At 42.1% G+C, this 19,524-nt stretch overlaps 1 protein-coding gene across 1 annotated transcript in view; it reads left to right on the top strand.

Moving 5' to 3' along the window:
* The window catches only part of INKA2 (inka box actin regulator 2), a 39,315-nt gene extending 20,177 nt beyond the window's left edge, over positions 1–19,138 (top strand). The window contains exon 2 of the mRNA XM_040423871.1: positions 15,000–19,138. Coding sequence (XP_040279805.1) covers positions 15,000–15,995 — 996 coding nt within the window. The 3' untranslated portion in view covers positions 15,996–19,138. The remainder of the gene's footprint in view (positions 1–14,999) is intronic.
* Positions 19,139–19,524: the final 386 nt, after the last annotated feature.

The following is a 19,524-nucleotide window of genomic DNA, read 5'->3' as shown; positions in this document are numbered from 1 at the left end:
TAGCCAAGTGCTATTTTGCTATTTTTTCAGCTCCACAGAAGTGAATGGAGGGGTGCCGCTCTTGCATAGTCCGCTCTCCTAGAGATAAGTGTGAGTCCCACCTCTGGGACCCATACCTATCAAACATTGGTGGCATATCCTAGTGATATGCCACCAATGCTTGAGATGACACAGCACCTTTAATGGTTTTGCATGAGACAAGCCACCAGAGCTTGCTGAGGATTATTCCCCTCCACCTATTTAGTACACCTGCATGCTCAACCAAGAGCGCATGAGCAGGGAGGGGTTGTGAGGCATAGCTGGTCGCTGGACCGATACTTAAAGGAGTTTTTTCAGAATTTTGATATTGATGGCGTGACCTCAGGATAGGTTATCAATATCTGATTGGTGGGGGTTTGACTCCCAGCGCCCCTGCTAATGAGCCATGTGATGTCCAGGCGCAGCTCATTCTTATTCAAGTGAATGGGGTTGAGCTCCTATCCTATGGGCTGTGGTGTGCTTGGTAAGCTGTAAGGAGGCCGTGGTGCTCATTGGCGAGAGCTGATTTTCTTATTGATGGCCTATCAGCATAGGTAATCAATATTTGATCCTCAGGCGTCTGACTCCCGAAACCCGTGCCAATCTCATATTGATGACCTATCCTGATAGGTCATCAATATGAAAATCACAGAGAAGCCCTTTACAGGGTATGGTCAACGTATTTATTGTCATTGTCACATTACACATTGCACAAATTAGGTCAGGCATCTCTCGGAGGTTACTGCTTCTCCGTGTGGAGATGCCAGCTGGCGAATGGAGTCCCACAGGCAATGCTCCCTGGAGAAAAGACCATTCAATTGCTTTAGCTCAGGTATGGCATGAATTCTTGCTAGAAGCCATTTCAAATATTATGTCTGCATCTGTTCTACAGCTGGGCAGATGGAATGGAATGTCAGCCCTTTTTTCAATTCGTTTCTGATCTATAGCTCATAACCTTATCATGCTTTACATATCACTTCTCTCTGTGCCTAGACAGTCCATTTTCTGGGGTTTGTACTATAGACTATGTACAAAAAATCACAATAGATCTTGCATTATTAGGTAATGCATATGTCGTGTTTAAAACAATTACTACTTTTGCCTTGCAGCGTAGGGATCCGGGGCCTGTATCTCACCGAGGGCAGTATCTGCATGAAGTTTGTATCATATTCTTCCTTCCCATCTTTCTGTGTGTGGGTTTTCTTCGGTGCTCCAGGTTTCCACCCACGTCAAAGATATATTGATAAACGGCTTCCTATAATTGAAATATTGAAGGGGTATCTCATTTATAATAAGGTTCGCCCAGTCAGGAATTGTCATAAAATAACATATAATCACCTATTTCACCCCTGCCGCTTCCTGCGCTGCCACTTCTGTCCTCCCTACCAGGCTGTGTTTGGCCTTAGCAGCCTCATGCCATATCCCAATGTGGCCACTGATTGGCTGCAGCAGTCACGTGCGGTGTACAGAACACACCGTTAATATAGACAGTGTGTGTCAGGGAAGTCTTCTAACTCTGCAGCTAATTATTGCAGGAACTCACCTACTATATCCATGCACCCCTGGTCTCTTAGGGCAGAAATGTTATCTTCAGCAGCACCCTGTGTATGTAGAGACGTACAGAGGAGGAAGAAGTGTGTAGCTGGGTGAGGAGTGGAGGAGACTGAGACCTGCCAGGAGGGATATGATAAATGATGATGTAATTCTGTAGTTCACAGGAAGTCAGCCACACAGGAGAGACTGACATCCTGCCTACAGAGGAGAACGAGCTCTGGACTGGTGGTCAGACTTGGTGTCACAAGACACAGTTGCCTATAATGAAAGGGTTCCTGCAACTGAAGATGGATGAAATAAATGACATTATTGTAATATTGTTATTGAGCTACCCTTAGGCCCCTTGCAGACGAGCGTTCCTCCCGCAGCAAATCCGCATCACAGCTCCCGGCCTGACCTCCCAGCGCTGCCGGGGGTCACATAGCATTATATTGATTTATGATGCTATGTAACCCTTACAGTTCTGGAATGTATTGGATAACACTGGCATAATGCTGTCAGTGTTATCCAATACATTCCAGAACTGTATGGGTTACATAGCATCATAAATCAATATACCGTAATGCTATGTGAATCCCGTCAGTGCTGGGAGGTCAGGCCGGGTGCTGCGATGCGGACTCGCTGCGGGAGGAACGCTCGTCTGCAAGGGGCTTTATACATCTAAAAAATTAGCTGCAGGGCGTCTTATATAGCATACACTCTATTCTGGTCATATGATCTGCCCTTCAAGGGACTGTTTACTGAGTGCAGTTGTCACAGATAGCTATACATACATACACCCTTACCAATAGTGTTTGTGCAGGTTAAGTATTTAATTTATGTGCTGAGTGTACAACCTGCAATCTGTACCTTAGGCTGGGTTCAGACCTGAGCGTATTCGATATGCGCTTTTTACAGGTGTTTTTATCGGGCGTTTTTAATGGGCGGAAACAAGCAAACGCCCATTTAGACGCGTTCCCGCTGAAGTCTATGGGCGGGAACGCGCGACAATACGCCCCAAAGAAGCTCCTGTACTTCTTGAGGCGTAGGGCGTTTTACAGTGCGTTCGTACGCGCTGTAAAACGCTCAGGTGAGAACCATGCCCATAGGGAAACATTGGTTTTTGCCTGTTGAGCGTTTTACAGCGCGTAGGAATGCGCTGTAAAACGCTCAGGTCTGAGCCCAGCCTTAGGGTCTGCATGCAGCCTGCTGTGCCGTTCTGTACAGCCCTGTGCCATCATTGGCATCCCTCTATTTGTGGTCTCCTCTCTGTTCAATAATCGAAAGAAGAAGAGATGAGGTGGACTTATGGCTACATGTGAATGCGACTCTCTCCGTTTTAGTTTATGGGGAAAGCTTATAAACTTCCATGGAAAAATCCTTGCTTCTCTGTGGCTCCTCGGCTCCTCCTCTCTGGAGTGGCCATTTCCTGGCAAGTAGAAGTCCCAGGAGTGGAACAATTACTTACTAGATGTTTTCGGCATATACTATCTATGTGTAAGATGGGAATACCCCTTTCATTTTTTATTGCCTCCCTTGTCAGTGGCATGGTTGCCAACCAGAATTTTTTTTTTTTTGACAACTTAACGCAAAATCACTGACAGCCAAGCTTTTTTTACTGGCAAGTTGGAAAACCATAATGAATTATAAAGATTCTAAGTAAACATGTCTATAGCTCAATATACTCGCATTTACTGTGAGCATTAAAATGATGATAATTACCATTAAATTATCTAGTCAAGTACCACCAGCCTCAAAAAAATCACGGACACATCAATTTATTTTTTTACGGACACAGGAAAAAAAGTTGCCTAATTTTATTGACTGTCCAGAAATTCTGGACAGTTGGCAACCCTGGTCAGTGCTCAGTGTAACAACATGACCAAAATAGGTTGTGCCCCCTATGGACTGAAAAACGTATGTGCTTCTTCACAGATTTAGAGTATATTATATGCACTTTTTATTATCTTTTATTTCAACTGCACGGAGAATGAAAGGCACGTATGGTGGTTGTCAAATGTCACAGAACCTACCATGAAAAATGCTAAAAAACTGGACTGCAGTTTACCTAGGGTTGGGGTATTCTGATTCTTTATAAATAGCTTCCACAATTTTTAGCAGTACATAATACAAAGAACCTGCGGGGCTATTGCTGCATGGGTTGAGTATTTCCTTCAGCAGAGAGCATCACTCCCTCCTAAGCTTGCGAGCAAAAAAGTTAAAGCATCATTACTAGCTGCGGATCCCCGATCGCGACCAGTTGACATATGGTTACAGGTTCCTTACGGAGCCAATCAAAACTTAGCTCCCTACTTAGCCCCTTGACAGGAGGGAGGCGACGGGCTAATGAAGTGGCAGCACATGCTGAGATTTTGATGAGTGGGTATTAGAGCTGGCTTTCTGCCATGCAAGTCCATCTCATCACAGGCTGTCAAACCTAGTTAACCTGTTCCATGCTGTGGCTTTCACCTTTTTAGATAGTTGTGAATCTCTTTCTCACGGCATGAGAAATGATTTGTTTCCTCAATGTTCTAGTGTCTGCGATGGTCCAAATTGTCATTTCATGCAACCATCTTGAAGAATGACAACCACACTCCCTTTCATAGAAGAGTCCATCACTTTGCCGTATAAAAGCACTGGGGACCTGTTAATTGAGTTAGAGCAGTGGAAATTCCATAGAAAGCAACCCAACGGAGAATGCATTATACTTCTTATTATAAAAGGGACATCCCCTGATAATTAGGAGGCGTGGGATATGTGTATCCCATGCATATAAAGCAGATGTTACATACTTCTGGGCATTCTATGTTCTAGTTCATAAATGTGTGTGATTTCAAAGATCACATTTTATTATATTCGAATATCACATCATGTCATATGATATTATGGAATATATTTTATGTACAAAACCAATATTTGGTGCTTCTACACCTTCATATTGCTATATGTTACCGTACACCATCTTCAACCCTCATCTCCCTAGAACCTGCACGCTGAAATAGTTTAGCCTGGAATGGGTTAAGCCGAAGCGTTGCGCCTTAATCAGGGAAGACAGGATAATAACCCATCAGCATTACAGTCATTTGGACAGAGAGAGTGTCAGGGATCCAGAGAAGAAATGGATGAAACCAAACTTGCATCTGATGTATTACCTCCAAAGTGGACTCACATCCATCATTATGTTGAGTAAGTGTTACCAATATCCTTGTAGTTTAGTGTTAGCCACATGTTCAGCCTGTGTTTGTCAGGTCTATAGGTTTTCTTGGTATTTGCAGACAGGAAACATTCTATAGACAGATGCAGCCATGTTGTCCTTGTTTACTTGCTAAGGTCTGGAGAGCCTCTGAATGTGAACATTGCATTGTAAAAAGAGTATAATGATCTGTTTGACCTTCAGGTCATCTTAGGACTTCACAAGTTAATATAGCACCTCACTTAAGAATGTGGCTTGAACGTCCCTTTCTTTTTTATTACACTAGAGGCTATATAAGAGAAAATGAGGGCAGTACAAGTATATTTCAATATCAAAATATTAAAAAAGCATTTGTTAATGGTAAATGGATAGTGAACATAGTTTTAACTACTCAGTCCTTCTAGTTAAAGGGTTTCTATCACTTTGTTTCACATAATTAGCTGTCAGACACTAGCGAACCGCTAGTGTCTGCTCTGCCAAACCATCCTAATATAATTGCTTTTGGGGCAGCCGTTTTGCTAAAAAAAGAACTTTTATTAATATGCTAATGAGCCTCTAGGTGCTATGGGGGCGTCATTAGCACCTAACGGCTCCGTCTACCTTCACAAACTGCCGCCGCCCAGCGCGTCCCTCCAGCCCGCCCATCTCCTCCTGAATGCGATCCTCCCTGTGAGCGCCTGTATTCGGCGCATGCGCAGTGAATGTCTGACCACTTCCCTGCTCAGACATCTCCACTGCGCCTGCGCCGATGACGTCATAGTGCTCCGAGGAACAGGCGCAGTGGAGATGTCTGAGCAGGGAAGCGGTCAGACATTCACTGCGCATGCGCCGAATACAGGCGCTCACAGGGAGGATCGCATTCAGGAGGAGATGGGCGGGCTGGAGGTACGCGCTGGGCGGCGGCAGTTTGTGAAGGTAGACGGAGCCTCTAGGTGCTAATGACGCCCCCATAGCACCTAGAGGCTCATTAGCATATTAATAAAAGTTCTTTTTTTAGCAAAACGGCTGCCCCAAAAGCAATTATATTAGGATGGTTTGGCAGAGCAGACACTAGCGGATCGCTAGTGTCTGACAGCTAATTATGTGAAATGAAGTGATAGAAACCCTTTAAGGTCAAGACCTACTGTATGGGGTCTACAAGTATCGAGGCTAAAGAGTTTGTCAAGCTATAGAATGCTACAAGTGTACTTATTTTTTATTTTTAATATTCTATAAAATGCTGTAACTTATTTTGAGCTTTGAACTGATTTCTTTAGTGACCCAACCTCATGCCTGTGCCATGTTGAATGCACAACTGGATATGGATCCAATGGTGAAATAACTGTTAGTGCCCATATACTTCAAATTGCTACCTTTTTGTGCAAAGTTATTTTTGTAAATTTTGCTTTATCAGTTTCTTTTAGTCCTGTACATTACAGGGGTTTACAGGCCTTTATGATATGAACTTTAAAATAGTCCATCAATGTTTTATCATTGAGGTCCAACCCCCACAGAACACCAGAATGAAGGGCTGCGGTACTCTACCGATTGCAAAAGAAAGTGTCATCAGAAAATGACCTGGTGTTCAAATCATGTTTATATGTTAAAACATTTTGAAGAATTTTGCAGATATTTTTTAAATTTGCCATTTCACTATCTACATTAAAAAAAATCCAAAAACCTGCATTTTTACACTGGCCATTAACCTTAATTCAGTGGCGTACCGCCCATAGAGGCAGACCACGCCACTGCTATGGGGCCCGCAGCACTGGGGGGCCCGTAGCGCAGAGAAGGCCCCGCCCACACTATTTGGCCCCGCCCACTCATGACCTGCTGCAGCCGGCTAATTGCTTTTTTCTCCCCAGGGCCCAGCCCCAACATCAACTCATCTTTGCCTCGCCGCACATCCCCCCCCCCCCTCCCCTGACCTGACCTCCTCCTGACCGTCTGCCGGAATCAGGATCAAACACCAGCCTGCATGTGGCGCTCGTGCCGCTGGCCAATCAGCACAAGGCAACTCTGTTGAGGCAGCTGCTGATTGGCCAGTGGCGCAAGGGGGCGGGCGGGAGAATCGAGAACTTCGCCGTCGGGCCGGCCCTTCACCAGAGACGAGTCAGTGCCTGCCCTGAGCTGAGGAGAGAGAGGGAGTCCGGAGGAAGATTCTGAACTCTGAAGCAGTGGTGAGTAGTACTGTGAGTGAGCACTGAGCAGTGCACCGGTTGTGTCCCTGGCTGGCCTGAACTTGAGTCTTGAAGTAAGTCACTCGTCTCAGAATCAGTCAAGTGAAGTACTGTTCGTTCGTCCCACTCCCTGCAGCAGTGCCTGGCCCGGCCGACTAGCAATTTACCCTTTTTTTTTTTTTCATGAATCCATGTTTAACAGAGTACGCTGTAAGGAGCCCAGAGGGGCGTTATTCTTTCTCCACGGTGCCCAGGAACGCCCCTCTGAAGTGCCGTGCCCGGCTAAGTTTGAAAACTAATAACGCCTCCAAGACGTTTTGCGCGGGATTTGGGATACCAGCAAAAGGAGGATCGGGGTGTTTGCAGCAGAGCGCGGCGCTGAGGAGGGGGGGGTGTTGAGCACTTAGCCGCGCCTCTGGGAGGCGATTTAGATGAACTTGTCTTGGAGGCGTTATTAGTTTTCAAATTTAGCCGAGCACGGCACTTCAGAGGGGCGTTCCTGGGCACCGTGGAGAAAGAAGAACGCCCCTCTGGGCTCCTTACAGCGTCATTTACATATCATAAGAATCGATTTTTTGAAGAAATGACAAGACTGACAATCAAAAGAACAAGACAGATGGAAAAAAGGTACTATGTTAAACATGGATTCATGAAAAAAAAATTTGGGTAAATTGCTAGTGACGGATTCCCTTTAACAGGGCACCCCAAATAAGGAGGGCTGCAGCAGATATCCCATGTGACAGGTCACCCCCAGGAAACCCCTAGGCTCCATTCACACGTCCGCAATGTGTTTTGCGGATACACGGAGCCACGGATCCGCAAAACACGGAAAACGACAATGTGCGTTCCGCATTTTGCGGACCGTACATTGCCGGCACTAATAGAATATGCCTGTTCTTGTCCGCAATTGCGGACAAGAATAGGACATGTTCTATTTTTTGGCGGAAACGGAAGTACGGATGCGGAAGTGCGGATCCGCAAATGTGGATGCGGACAGCACATTCCGGCCCCATTGAAAATGAATAGGTCTGCACCCGTTCCGCAAAATTGCGGAACGGATGCGGATCCATTTTGCGGACGTGTGAATGGACCCTAACAGTTTCTGTAGGTCATGTATAAATTTATTTAATGGGGGTGTGGCACGGGAGGAGCCAGGTCAGGAAGTGGGAGGGGCCATGGTGGGTAGTGGGCGGGGTTAAGGGGCCCAATTCAGATTTTTGCTATGGGGCCCAGTGATTTCTATGTACGCCTCTGCCTTAATTACTCCCTATTCTGTAAAGATTACTTTTCATCAGTCACCTCATTATCATCACAGGCTATATACCGTATTTTTCTGCTTTAAAAGATGCACCCGATGAAAATATTTTTCATCAGATCCTCAGATCAGACCCCCACAAATATCAGGACATCAGATCAGACCCCCATAAATATCAGGACATCCGATCAGGCCTCCTTATCAGGACATCACATCAGCTTTCCCTGTCAGAATCCCATCAGACCTTATGTCAGCCCACAATGTCAGACCCCCATCAGACCTTATGTCAGCCCACATTGTCAGACCCCCATCAGACCTCAGATCAGCCTTCAATGTTAGACCCCCATCAGACCTCAGATCAGCCCACATTGTCAGACCCCCATCAGACCTCAGATTAGCCCTCAATGTTAGACCCCATCAGACCTCAGATCAGATTAAAATAAAAACCTATTTTTATCCATCCTGCACCGTAGCTCCTCTTAACCTCCGGCAGAAGTCGCGCTCCCCTGTCTTCCCGGCCTGCGCTGCTCTGTCACCTGACTGCGTGCAGCGTCAGGTCATAGTGAACGCACTACATCCTGACGATGTATGCGGTCAAGACAGTGAAGCGCCGGCCCCAGCAAGGAAGACCAGGGAGGGTGAGTACTACAATCGCTTGCGGTGCTTTGCTCCCAACTCCCGGCACCTAATTCATAACAGTGAGCGCTTCCATAATGGAAGCGCTCACTAGTATTCGCTTTATAAGACCCACAGCCATTTTCCCCCCACTTTTGGGGAAAAAGAGTGCGTCTTATAAAGTGAAACATACGGTAGATAACACAGGATTACAACCTTCACAATAGGTAATCATCACAGGTTACCTACTCTTTGCACAATGATCTCTGCACAGTTTACAGGGAATGATCTTTCTATTGCGCAAATAATCCGTCAACAGTAGCCCTAGGTAGAGTTAAAGATGTGAAATAAGTAAAAAATGTGTATGAGTGGAAATTACAGCCATGAAGCTGACTAGAAATAAAGCAGGGTTTTTAATAAAAAGTATCAAGTCTCAAGAGAAATAGCCATATGCTTGGTGTACCTATGATTCCATGTAGGTTTGAGAGTCCCATGCATATTGCCATACAAAAGGCTTCATCAGGTGATCTAACCTTTCATGTTTTATTCTTTTGTGGTTTCTGCCTGTCATTTTACGCCATGGACAAATCCACTACAAAATCTGGAAGCCTTGTCTCTTCTTCAAATTATATGGTCCAGGGATCCCAAGATGAAATTCCAACTTCACTATTGTTCCATTTTTGTTTTTATTTCTGTTTTATCTATTTACCAACCAGCTTGGCATTTGGCAACATAATTTATTCCTTAACATTTTTGTAGCACACATTATTCCACTTTTCTAGCATATATATGATAACGTTTCCCTCAATATATCTATGTGTATATGTGTCTGTTTATACAGTGTATTGTAAAGGCTGGATGTATAAAGCAGTATAACATTGCACTTTCTGTGTTATTCCTCTCGCTCATTAAAATGCACTCCAAAATGTACCAAATTGTTCCCTAAGGAGAAAATCTGGTCTGTACATATCTCTCAGTGTCAATGCAGATAGATCAACTCTTATCCTCACAGGGGATAATGTCTTATTTCATATGTAAGAATCTCTCATTTTCTGTCTAGTACACTGACTGATATGTTCAAAATATGCAAATCTCTGACTGAGTGAGCAAAGAAACTAGTACAGCTATAAAGTACGTAATAATACCAGGTCTAAGAATTTTATTTCAAAAGATCCCAGTAATGCAACAAGGCCTCTGTTTAATATGTTTGTTTTTTCCCTTACATATTATTTGTCTAAATATGTAAAAAATTATAGTTATTTATATCGAGAAAAAAAACCTTTTGTACAAGTTATCTTTCCATGAAAATCCAGTGTAAAATAGGCAAATTTTATGTAAACGCAGGGATCTCAAGTCTCTCGGACGTTCAGGGAGTCTCCCGCTATTAGATAGCGGCTCCCTGACGCCCGCATGTGAAACAATATATCCCGGAAAGGTTTACTCTAGTGATGTCCGGTTCATGAACGAATCGTTCTTTTAGATCGATTCAGTTCACTAAACCGGAGGAGTCGATTTCTCTGACTGAGCCGATCCGTGTGAAACAGCTCAGTCAGATAGCAGAGCAGAGAGACGCTGGCAGCAGGGAGGGAGGAGTGTAATCTGATCCTAGAGTGGAAGCCAGCCCCTCCCCTCCCCGCCCACCCCGGCCTGCAACCAATCAGAGCTCAGGCAAGCAGCTCTGAGTCATACACTGTACAGGAGGGAGTCTAAGAATCCAATGAGTCTACAGGTTAATAGAATGTAAAGATCCGACTTAGTTAGAGACTCATTCCATTCTTTGAGTTAAAAGAACCGTGAGTCACTCGAACAGTTTACACTGAGGCTGCTGACCAGGCTGCAGCAGTGATAAGGTTAAGGGACAGACGGGCAGTCAGCAGAGATAAGAGAAGTGACATGACACAGAGTTTAGATTATAGGTTGAATTAACCCTTTAGGGTCAAATTGGCTTCTCAAGGAGATATACAATACAGACCATGTTTGGACACACCTTCTCATTCAAAGAGTTTTCTTTATTTTCATGACTATGAAGGCATCAAAACTATGAATTAACACATGTGGAATTATATACATAACAAACAAGTGTGAAACAACTGGTAATATGTCATATTCTAGGTTCTTCAAAGTAGCCACCTTTTGCTTTGATTACTGCTTTGCACACTCTTGGCATTCTCTTGATGAGCTTCAAGAGGTAGTCCCCTGAAATGGTCTTCCAACAGTCTTGAAGGAGTTCCCAGAGATGCTTAGCACTTGTTGGCCCTTTTGCCTTCACTCTGCGGTCCAGCTCACCCCAAACCATCTCGATTGCGTTCAGGTCTGGTGACTGTGGAGGCCAGGTCATCTGGCGCAGCACCCCATCACTCTCCTTCATGGTCAAAAGGCCTTACTTTCAAAGTTTTCCCAATTTTTCGGCTGACTGACTGACCTTCATTTCTTAAAGTAATGATGGCCACTCGTTTTTCTTTACTTAGCTGCTTTTTTCTTGCCATAATACAAATTCTAACAGTCTATTCAGTAGGACTATCAGCTGTGTATCCACCTGACTTCTCCTCAACGCCACTGATGGTCCCAACCCCATTTATAAGGCAAGAAATCCCACTTATTAAACCTGACAGGGCACACCTGCGAAGTGAAAACCATTTCAGGGGACTACCTCTTGAAGCTCATCAAGAGAATGCCAAGAGTGTGCAAAGCAGTAATCAAAGCAAAAGGTGGCTACTTTGAAGAACCTAGAATATAACATATTTTCAGTTGTTTCACACTTGTTTGTTATGTATATAATTCCACATGTGTTAATTCATAGTTTTGATGCCTTCAGTGTGAATCTACAATTTTCATAGTCATGAAAATAAAGAAAACTCTTTGAATGAGAAGGTGTGTCCAAACTTTTGGTCTGTACTGTATATGATAAAGGCATCCCTTCTTCTGTCTCATTCAGTAGCTATATAACTATTGAGAGAGATGTATTTTAAAAAAAATACATTTACACATTTAACCCTCCATTTTAATTATATTATTTACCCCAGTATTAAATTCACACCCCCTGGATGCTTGATTTTTTTCCTACAGTGGGGTAGATAATTACACACAGGGTTTTAAAGAATAAACTTCCTGACTCAGACCAAGAGCCGACTCAGCGTGTCAGCAAGTGAATCGGAGCATCCGCGCATGCGCATTGCGCAACCTAAGCTTCGGTTCACTTGCTTCTTGTCAGCTCAGCGAATGAACCGAAGATTCGATTCATGAATCGGTTCATTTGAATGAACTGATTCAAATGAACCGATTCATGTGAAAGATCCGAACTTCCCATCTCTAGTTTACTCGCAGTAAACCTTTTCGGCAACCTGTAGCAGTGTCCCCTTCTCGGAGCGTGCGCATAGTGCAAGAAGAAGCCGATGCCAGCAGTCCGCAACGGCACATCAGGCTGAGCCTGTGCGCACGTGCGGATCTCAAAGCGGGAGGAGGGGGAGGGAGGGAGAGGGAGAGGCGGCACTAAGGAGTAGAAGGCGGCGCTGGGCACGAACGGCAATGCGTGCGGCCGGGCACCATGCATCCACAGACCTCCCCTGCTTGGGCACCTTAATTCAATGATTGACAGGTTAGTAAAACCTGTTTTTCCGCAGAATAAAGCCACAAATAGCTTTCATAAGGCCACCTTAGAAATCAGAATGCTACCCTGGACATGAGCATATGTTTAGCTAACAGGGCTTATAGGTGGTGACAGAATCCCTTTAATCATATACATAAATATGATAATTTGGGGCAGGGTAATGAGCCCAGTCCTCCACACCATAGAGCAAAGTGTGCAGATACTGCATATGTTTGGAAAATGTAATAAAAAGTTTGTGAAAGAAAAAAAAAAGAAAATCTCCCTGAAATGAGAAGTGCACCTCCCTGAAATGAGTTTTTGCAGGTTGGGATGTCTGTAAACGTATATAGTATAATTTCTGTAAATTTTGAAATTTCATATAAATTGTAACTCAGCCTCATTGAAAAGATGCAGTTTGAGAGTTAGTACTACTTAAATGGTAACTAATTTTGTACACAACTTTGCATAACTCAATAGTAAAAGTGACCATAAGAAACTTTGTAATATATCTTCTTAGATGTTTACCTGTTATACCCCCTTGCTTGCTAGATGCATTTCTCTTTGAAATTTCTTTACGTCCTCTCATATTTGAGGGTCCTAGTCCATTAACATTACCAACAGTGGCTTTACTAATCCTATAGATGGTGTAAAATTCATAAATTTGGTGCAGGGATAGACACTTTTGGTTGGCTTAGAGAAACTCTATTTCGTCTATTGGTTGGCTTACTTCTAATTTTTATCCCAGAATTGTGGCACAATTTTGGTGTACTATGTTGCATTTTAGGCCCTGCCCCTTTCCAAAATGAAGCACCACCTTCTCGATTAGCCCCACCCCCTTTTGAGATAAAAGTGTAGAAACCCTAATTATGCACTAAAAATTCCACCAATTTGTGCCACCTTTTAGACAGTTCCTAAGCACAGACACATTAGTAAATCTGGGACAATGGGGTTCAATTATTAAAGGGGTTCTGCAGTTTGTTTAAACTGATGATCTATCCTCTGGATATCCTCTGGACTAGTTGATGCTAGTCGTGATGTCACTGGGCCAGCGGTAAACAGTGAGAAGGCCGCGGTGCTCCTGGATAGCCGCTGCCTTCTCAAACAGCTGATCAGCAGGAGTCCCAGGTGTCGGACCCCCGCCGGTCAGATGCTGATGATCTATCCAGAGGATAAATCATCAGTTTAAACAAACTGCAGAACCCCTTTAAACATAAATACATAATAAATTAGGCTTTTTTCTGGCGCACATTGCGGTGCAAAGGTCCTTTGTGCCAGAATGTCTGACTTCTCCCACTAACATCAGGTCTAAAAAAGGGGGCGTGACGTGGGCGGGGAAGGGGACCGACCAGCAGGCATTTCTCATTTAACATTTTCTACGCCTGTTTTAGGTGTAGAAAAGGGTCTAAATGTAAGACAGCTGGAATCTCTTCATAACTTCGGCGAATCCACCACCAGGTATAGGGCTTCATTAAGACAGGTGTCTAAAACGCTGGTCTTAATAAATGTGTCCCAATGTACTTTAACTTGGCACTGTGATGTGGTATACTACAGTATGTGATAGTTATGTGACTCTCAGGGATTCAAATACCATAATTTAGTACATGTAATATATGCAAACTAATAACACAAAATATACCTTCCCTTTCTCAAAGATTCATTCATCTGTTTATTGCTAACCAGATAAAAGGGTTAATCTATTGAGTAGTGTGTGCCTCTTTGCGTGTGAATGAAGAATGTCAGGGGGTTGGGGAGTCCGAAGTGTATCAAACCTTCAGATAAAGCCTCAGTTAAAGACTGCTGGAAGGGCTTCAATAGTAAACCACAGGCAGCTGTCATGGTGTATTGATCATCATACATCCTCCCATCCGAGGTCGGAAACCTGATATCCAATCACAAATGGGCAGAGAAGAGTGAGAGGAAGAAAGGAATCAGCGTGTGAGGGTTATACTGTGGTAATACTAGACAGTAAGAAGCTTGCTAACAAAGCAGTTATATGATACCTTTGCTCAGTTGCAAAACACTTGCAGTGCCTTAAACTATGCTTCAAAATATCTTCACTGTAGAAATGACTGTCAAGGAGAAATGTGAACCACAAAAAAATACTAGTACTTGTTAGTAGCAATCAGATGCACAACTAAAAGCCTCTGAGCCCCAATGTGAAAGCTATTACAAGCCCCCTATCAGACATAACGTGCTGTAGGACCTCAGGCTCCAGGGCTTATGTTCCATCAAAACCTCTGCAGTATATATATTCAAAATACTCTATTGCTCTCTACCCCAACATCATCTGTAGAGGCAGATTCCGGAGCTTTGCTGGAAATACTCTAATGTGTATGAGGGTCTTTGGTCATCAAGTGAATTCTTCAAACAGCAATGTCAAATGATTTTGTTATAGTACGTATTATAAAGACAGGAGTCCTTGTAAAGTTTTTACAAGTCTTAATTTTTTCATCTTTATTTTCTTATTATTCGAAATATATTCTGCTGGTTCACCCCTCATGATACTGTATTATTTTATGTGGTATATTGGGTATCATTGTACTGTACTAGGCAGATATGCTAAATAGCTTAATCCAAAAATTATGTATATTTTAGCAGTTTCTTCTCTTTTTAACTAAAGCATTTCTTTTCTACTTGCAGCTGTCAATGAAAGAAGTTGGAGAAGGTTTACAGGAGCAGATGAACTCTATGATGGGTGCACTCCAGGAACTGAAACTTCTCCAGGTTCAGACGGCTCTTGAGCAGCTGGAAATTTCAGGGGAGCAGAACCAGCTCCAAATTATGAGAGCAAATCCATATTGCCAAAGTGTACAAGAGGCTACCAAGGTCAGGCATGAGTCCAGAAAAGAGGCTGAGAATATATGGGCAGGTGGAAGAAGTCTAGACAACAGCTCGTTGGCTAGTAGCCGAGTGTCATGGGCTGCAAGCACAGTTAGCACTGCCTCTATTCCAGGCTTGAAACAAGGTCATCAGGTACTGTCACAAAGAGTAGCAGAGACTGAAACCTCTTTGCCCATATTGCCTTCAGTGGACAGGTGGCCTACGTGTGAATTACGGTCTACATCCTCCAGCTTTCATAATCATTCCTTTAATGATAATACACATTCTGACCTCGATCAAAGCACCGATGATTTTATATCTGATGAAGCCAATGACTGGACATCTTCTCTTATGTCCCAGAGTCGGAACAGACAGCCTCTAGTCTTGGGTGACAATATTTTTGCAGACCTTGTTGGAAATTGGTTAGATCTACCAGAGATGGAGAAAAAAGGAGAAAACTGTGAAAGCCTATTAAGTATCAGCAGATCACATGAAATTTACAAGAAAATTTCCCTGACCGCCAATTTTTTCAAAAAGTTTTTACGAAGCGTACGTCCAGATCGAGATAAACTGCTTAAAGAAAAACCTGGTTGGCAAAATTTTAAAGATCAAAAACCTCAAATCCACAAGAGGAGCAAGAAACCAAGCAAACAGAAAAATGTGTTCTATTTCCCTTCAGCAAATGACTTTAAATCTAAAATTGAAAAAACAGGCAAAAGTGATGGGAAAATCATTGGACTAAGTGCCAAGAAAGACCAGAAACAAAAAGATTCTCTGTACACAGGGTTTGACATGAACACAGCAGTTTGGGTTTAAGATGCAATTCTTAATGGAAATGCAGTGGTGATGACATTTGTATTGCTGACTCTTCGATGCATATTCATAAGCATTTGCTTTGAGTTTACTTGATGGTATTCAGCTAAGCAGAATACTAAAAAAATATCCATATACTTTTTTTTTAAGTTGTGAAAGTTTTTCTCTTATTCTCTTGTCATTTTTGTATATAACAGCTACCATAGACAACTAACAGACCAAGCCGGTTCTTGGTACTCAAGTGACTTTTTTTTTGTCTTTCTATTATGTTCTGATATACCTTGAACACCTACAAAAATATTTTGACAATCTGTCCAAAATGGATTCGCACGTTGTTTCGCGGATTGCAGAAAAAGTCAGGTTTCGGGCAATTATGAGCCTCAGCAATTAATTTAGTGCAATTATAGAACAATGTAAATTGCCTGTTATTTACACTAATCCCTGACCTGTCAATATGAGCCATCAAAATGATCTCCCTTAAAGCCTTGAACTTTTCACTGCTGGGATCTTCTTGCATCATATATCGTCAGAAAGTCTATTTTTATATAGTATGGATAAAAGGAAAAAGAAAAGGTTGTTGTCTTTTGTCAATGCTAAAAGCAAGAGAAAGTCCTCCTAATGCTAACTGTGACTGGACTGGTATTTCCAGCAATTACCTCAAACCCTATCATATATTGGTATCATTTTTGTATCTCTAGAAATACGGTCACTTGAAACTTGAAAGCTGCACATAGTTCAAACCAATTATACTGTATTGACTGTTGCTTAATCTATGGAAGCATGGACATGCATTACAGTAAATCGGTGACAAGGCATGAGTACTGTATACAATTTGCAGTACATTTGTACGGTAATTATGTTTCGTTAAGAGTATAGTTTCACTCGATCTGTTCAACAGAAGCACTCCTGATACAATGTTACAAAGTTGTTTCTTTCAATATATGTTGATAGCAGCCTAATTAATATGTATAATTATGACTTATACCAGGGTACCATTCTATGATGCATGGGAAATAAATCCATCAAGGACTGTATAAAGTTCTGAAGACTTACATACTCATATTTTCCTTAGTGATCACCACTGAAATACTGATAATTTAATACCCACTATAGTTTCTTGTAGGATATCACGCTCAGTTGCATGTCATATAGCAAGATTCTCGTTCAACTCACTTTACTATGGTGGCAATATAGCCGTCGTAGCCATATGAGCAGGCATGGCCTAGCTTCTTTTCTTCAAGGAGGGCTATATCATTTCTTAGACCTGGACAATTGTGTAAAATTGATGTTTAAGAAATTCTTGTGAATATTTTAATATGTGAAATAAAACTGACCAATATGGTAAATTCTGGAATCAGGTAGCTTATTTGTGTTGATTTGTAGAATCTTCTTAAGCTTGGACCTCAGGCTACTTCCCAAACTATTCCTCTGAATAGACACCATTGACCATGCAGTATCCCTATTGTTACTAGTGACCAATAGAAATATTCAATTCCACCTAAGCTGATATGTTTTAATCAAAAAATGATATGGAAAAATTAATGAAATAGGACTTATTGGTACAATACAGGTACAAACTTTTGTTCTATGACATCTTAATAAATTTATAGACAACAAGACTAACATAGTTTGGACATTGTGTTTGGCATGAGTGATGGTACCCTGCACATAGAATACAACCATATCCTCTAAGCTTTGTCAGATGCTGACCTAAGTAATGTCCCTGCTCCCCTTTGTAATCAGACCAGGATTCCACTGTGTGCCATCACGACGTGGTGTTATGAAGTTTGTATATGAAGTTTGACATTGGAGATATTATAGGTCTGTAATTCCCATGTCTAGATGCCAAAATAACAGTCGCCAAAATAATTGAAATGACCCACGGTGTTCAAAATGGTGCAATTTTTTTAGTAGAGCTTAGAAAGTATACATTGATCTCATATTGGATGATATGGGTAACAAGCCACTTTTGAGTGTAAGGCTCAATGTATACAAGCTTTTTCTGCTGGAGTAGGGAGTAATTTTGGATATATTCACATTTGCCTTTATTGATATATTTTTAGCTTTTCTTTTTCAAATTTTATCATGATTTAATTGTTTAGTGGTAGAATGGTGCATTCGTATGAGAGTATTTAATGTAGGTTGCTTAGCTGTAAACCGGTGTGTGTTTCCATACTGCAGTGAAATAGCTGTGTGAAATGTAACTCTGAACATATATGTTTTGCTTGTATGCTAGTCCTTGATGTGGAAAATGAATTTTGCTTCTGCCTTTCAGATATAAATTGTCAACCACTAAGTTGTACAGTCTAGGTTTAATGTTGGTACATAAAGTCTATCTGTCAAATGTGCTTATGGCCTCATGAACATGATATGGCCTTGTGCAAAGAGCCTGACATTGGCCCATGGTGTCACCGTGACTCTGTATTGTGGAGTCATAGATATATAGAGGGTTTCTCTTCTAGAAGCAATGCTTCTAGGGGAGATTATCTGTGTGATACAACATCCAGTGGAACATGGCATAACAAAAATTGGAGGTATAGGCCCCATGTATTATATGGATGCCATATGACAACGGTGTTCAACTTTGAGTTTTTATGGAGATGTGGCATAAGATTTCTGCATGAGCCCTTCTTGTTAGGCTAGTTTCACACTAACACTAAACTGAGGCTGATAGAGTTCATCGTATCCGGTAAAGCCAGATACTACCTTTCCCTACCGGAGCCCATTAACTATAATCGTTAGTGCCAGGATTCCGCCGGACAAAAAATGCTGTTTGCAGTGGTATTTGTCTGGCCGAATCTTGGCACTTATGCCGTAAATAGGCTGGATCCATGCCAGGTCCCGTTATAGTCAATGGGGCCAAGCGGTGCTCCAGCAGCATCCGGCTATGCCAGATAAGATAAACTCCGGCAGGTGGTCCCTCGACTGGAACAGCCTGCCGGAACAGTTTACCGCTGGTGTGAAACTATCCTTAGTCTGAATTGTTATTCGATTTGGACACTATGTAAAATCATTGCAATGAAACTTATTTTATTAACCACAAGATCAACTCTGGTCAATTCAAACAGGACACATTTTTCTTGAAAGATCAGTGATATTCCACAGCATGAAGAATTACCAGTTTCCTGTAAAATAAAAATGTTCAATATAATAATTGTTAGACTAATAATTTCTGCATAGAAATTTATAATTTGAGCGTAAGCTGGTAAGATTTGTCCAAGGTATTAAAATTGCTTTGGTGAAATATAGAAGAGTACAGTCTATTCATATCATATACACTCCATAAGTTCATTTTCCATAAAGGTTACTTTATAACATTTTCATGTGACTTGTCTATATTAGATAGTATGATGTGATCTGGCTGTTGACTGGTTGTTAGCACCGGAAAGAATGTGTGAATACATAGCAGGTCTTAGCTAAAAATACAGACAATGTTATAAATCTTTGGCTTAAAATAGACATTAATTAGCCAGCTAAACATTTGCTTGTAAAACTGTGAAATTGAAAATGATTTTTAAAAGTCACTACTGAA

This window comes from Bufo bufo, chromosome 3 (assembly GCF_905171765.1).
Source record: "Bufo bufo chromosome 3, aBufBuf1.1, whole genome shotgun sequence".
NCBI classification, from domain to species: Eukaryota; Metazoa; Chordata; class Amphibia; order Anura; family Bufonidae; genus Bufo; species Bufo bufo.
This window is presented reverse-complemented; position numbering and strand designations above follow the sequence as displayed.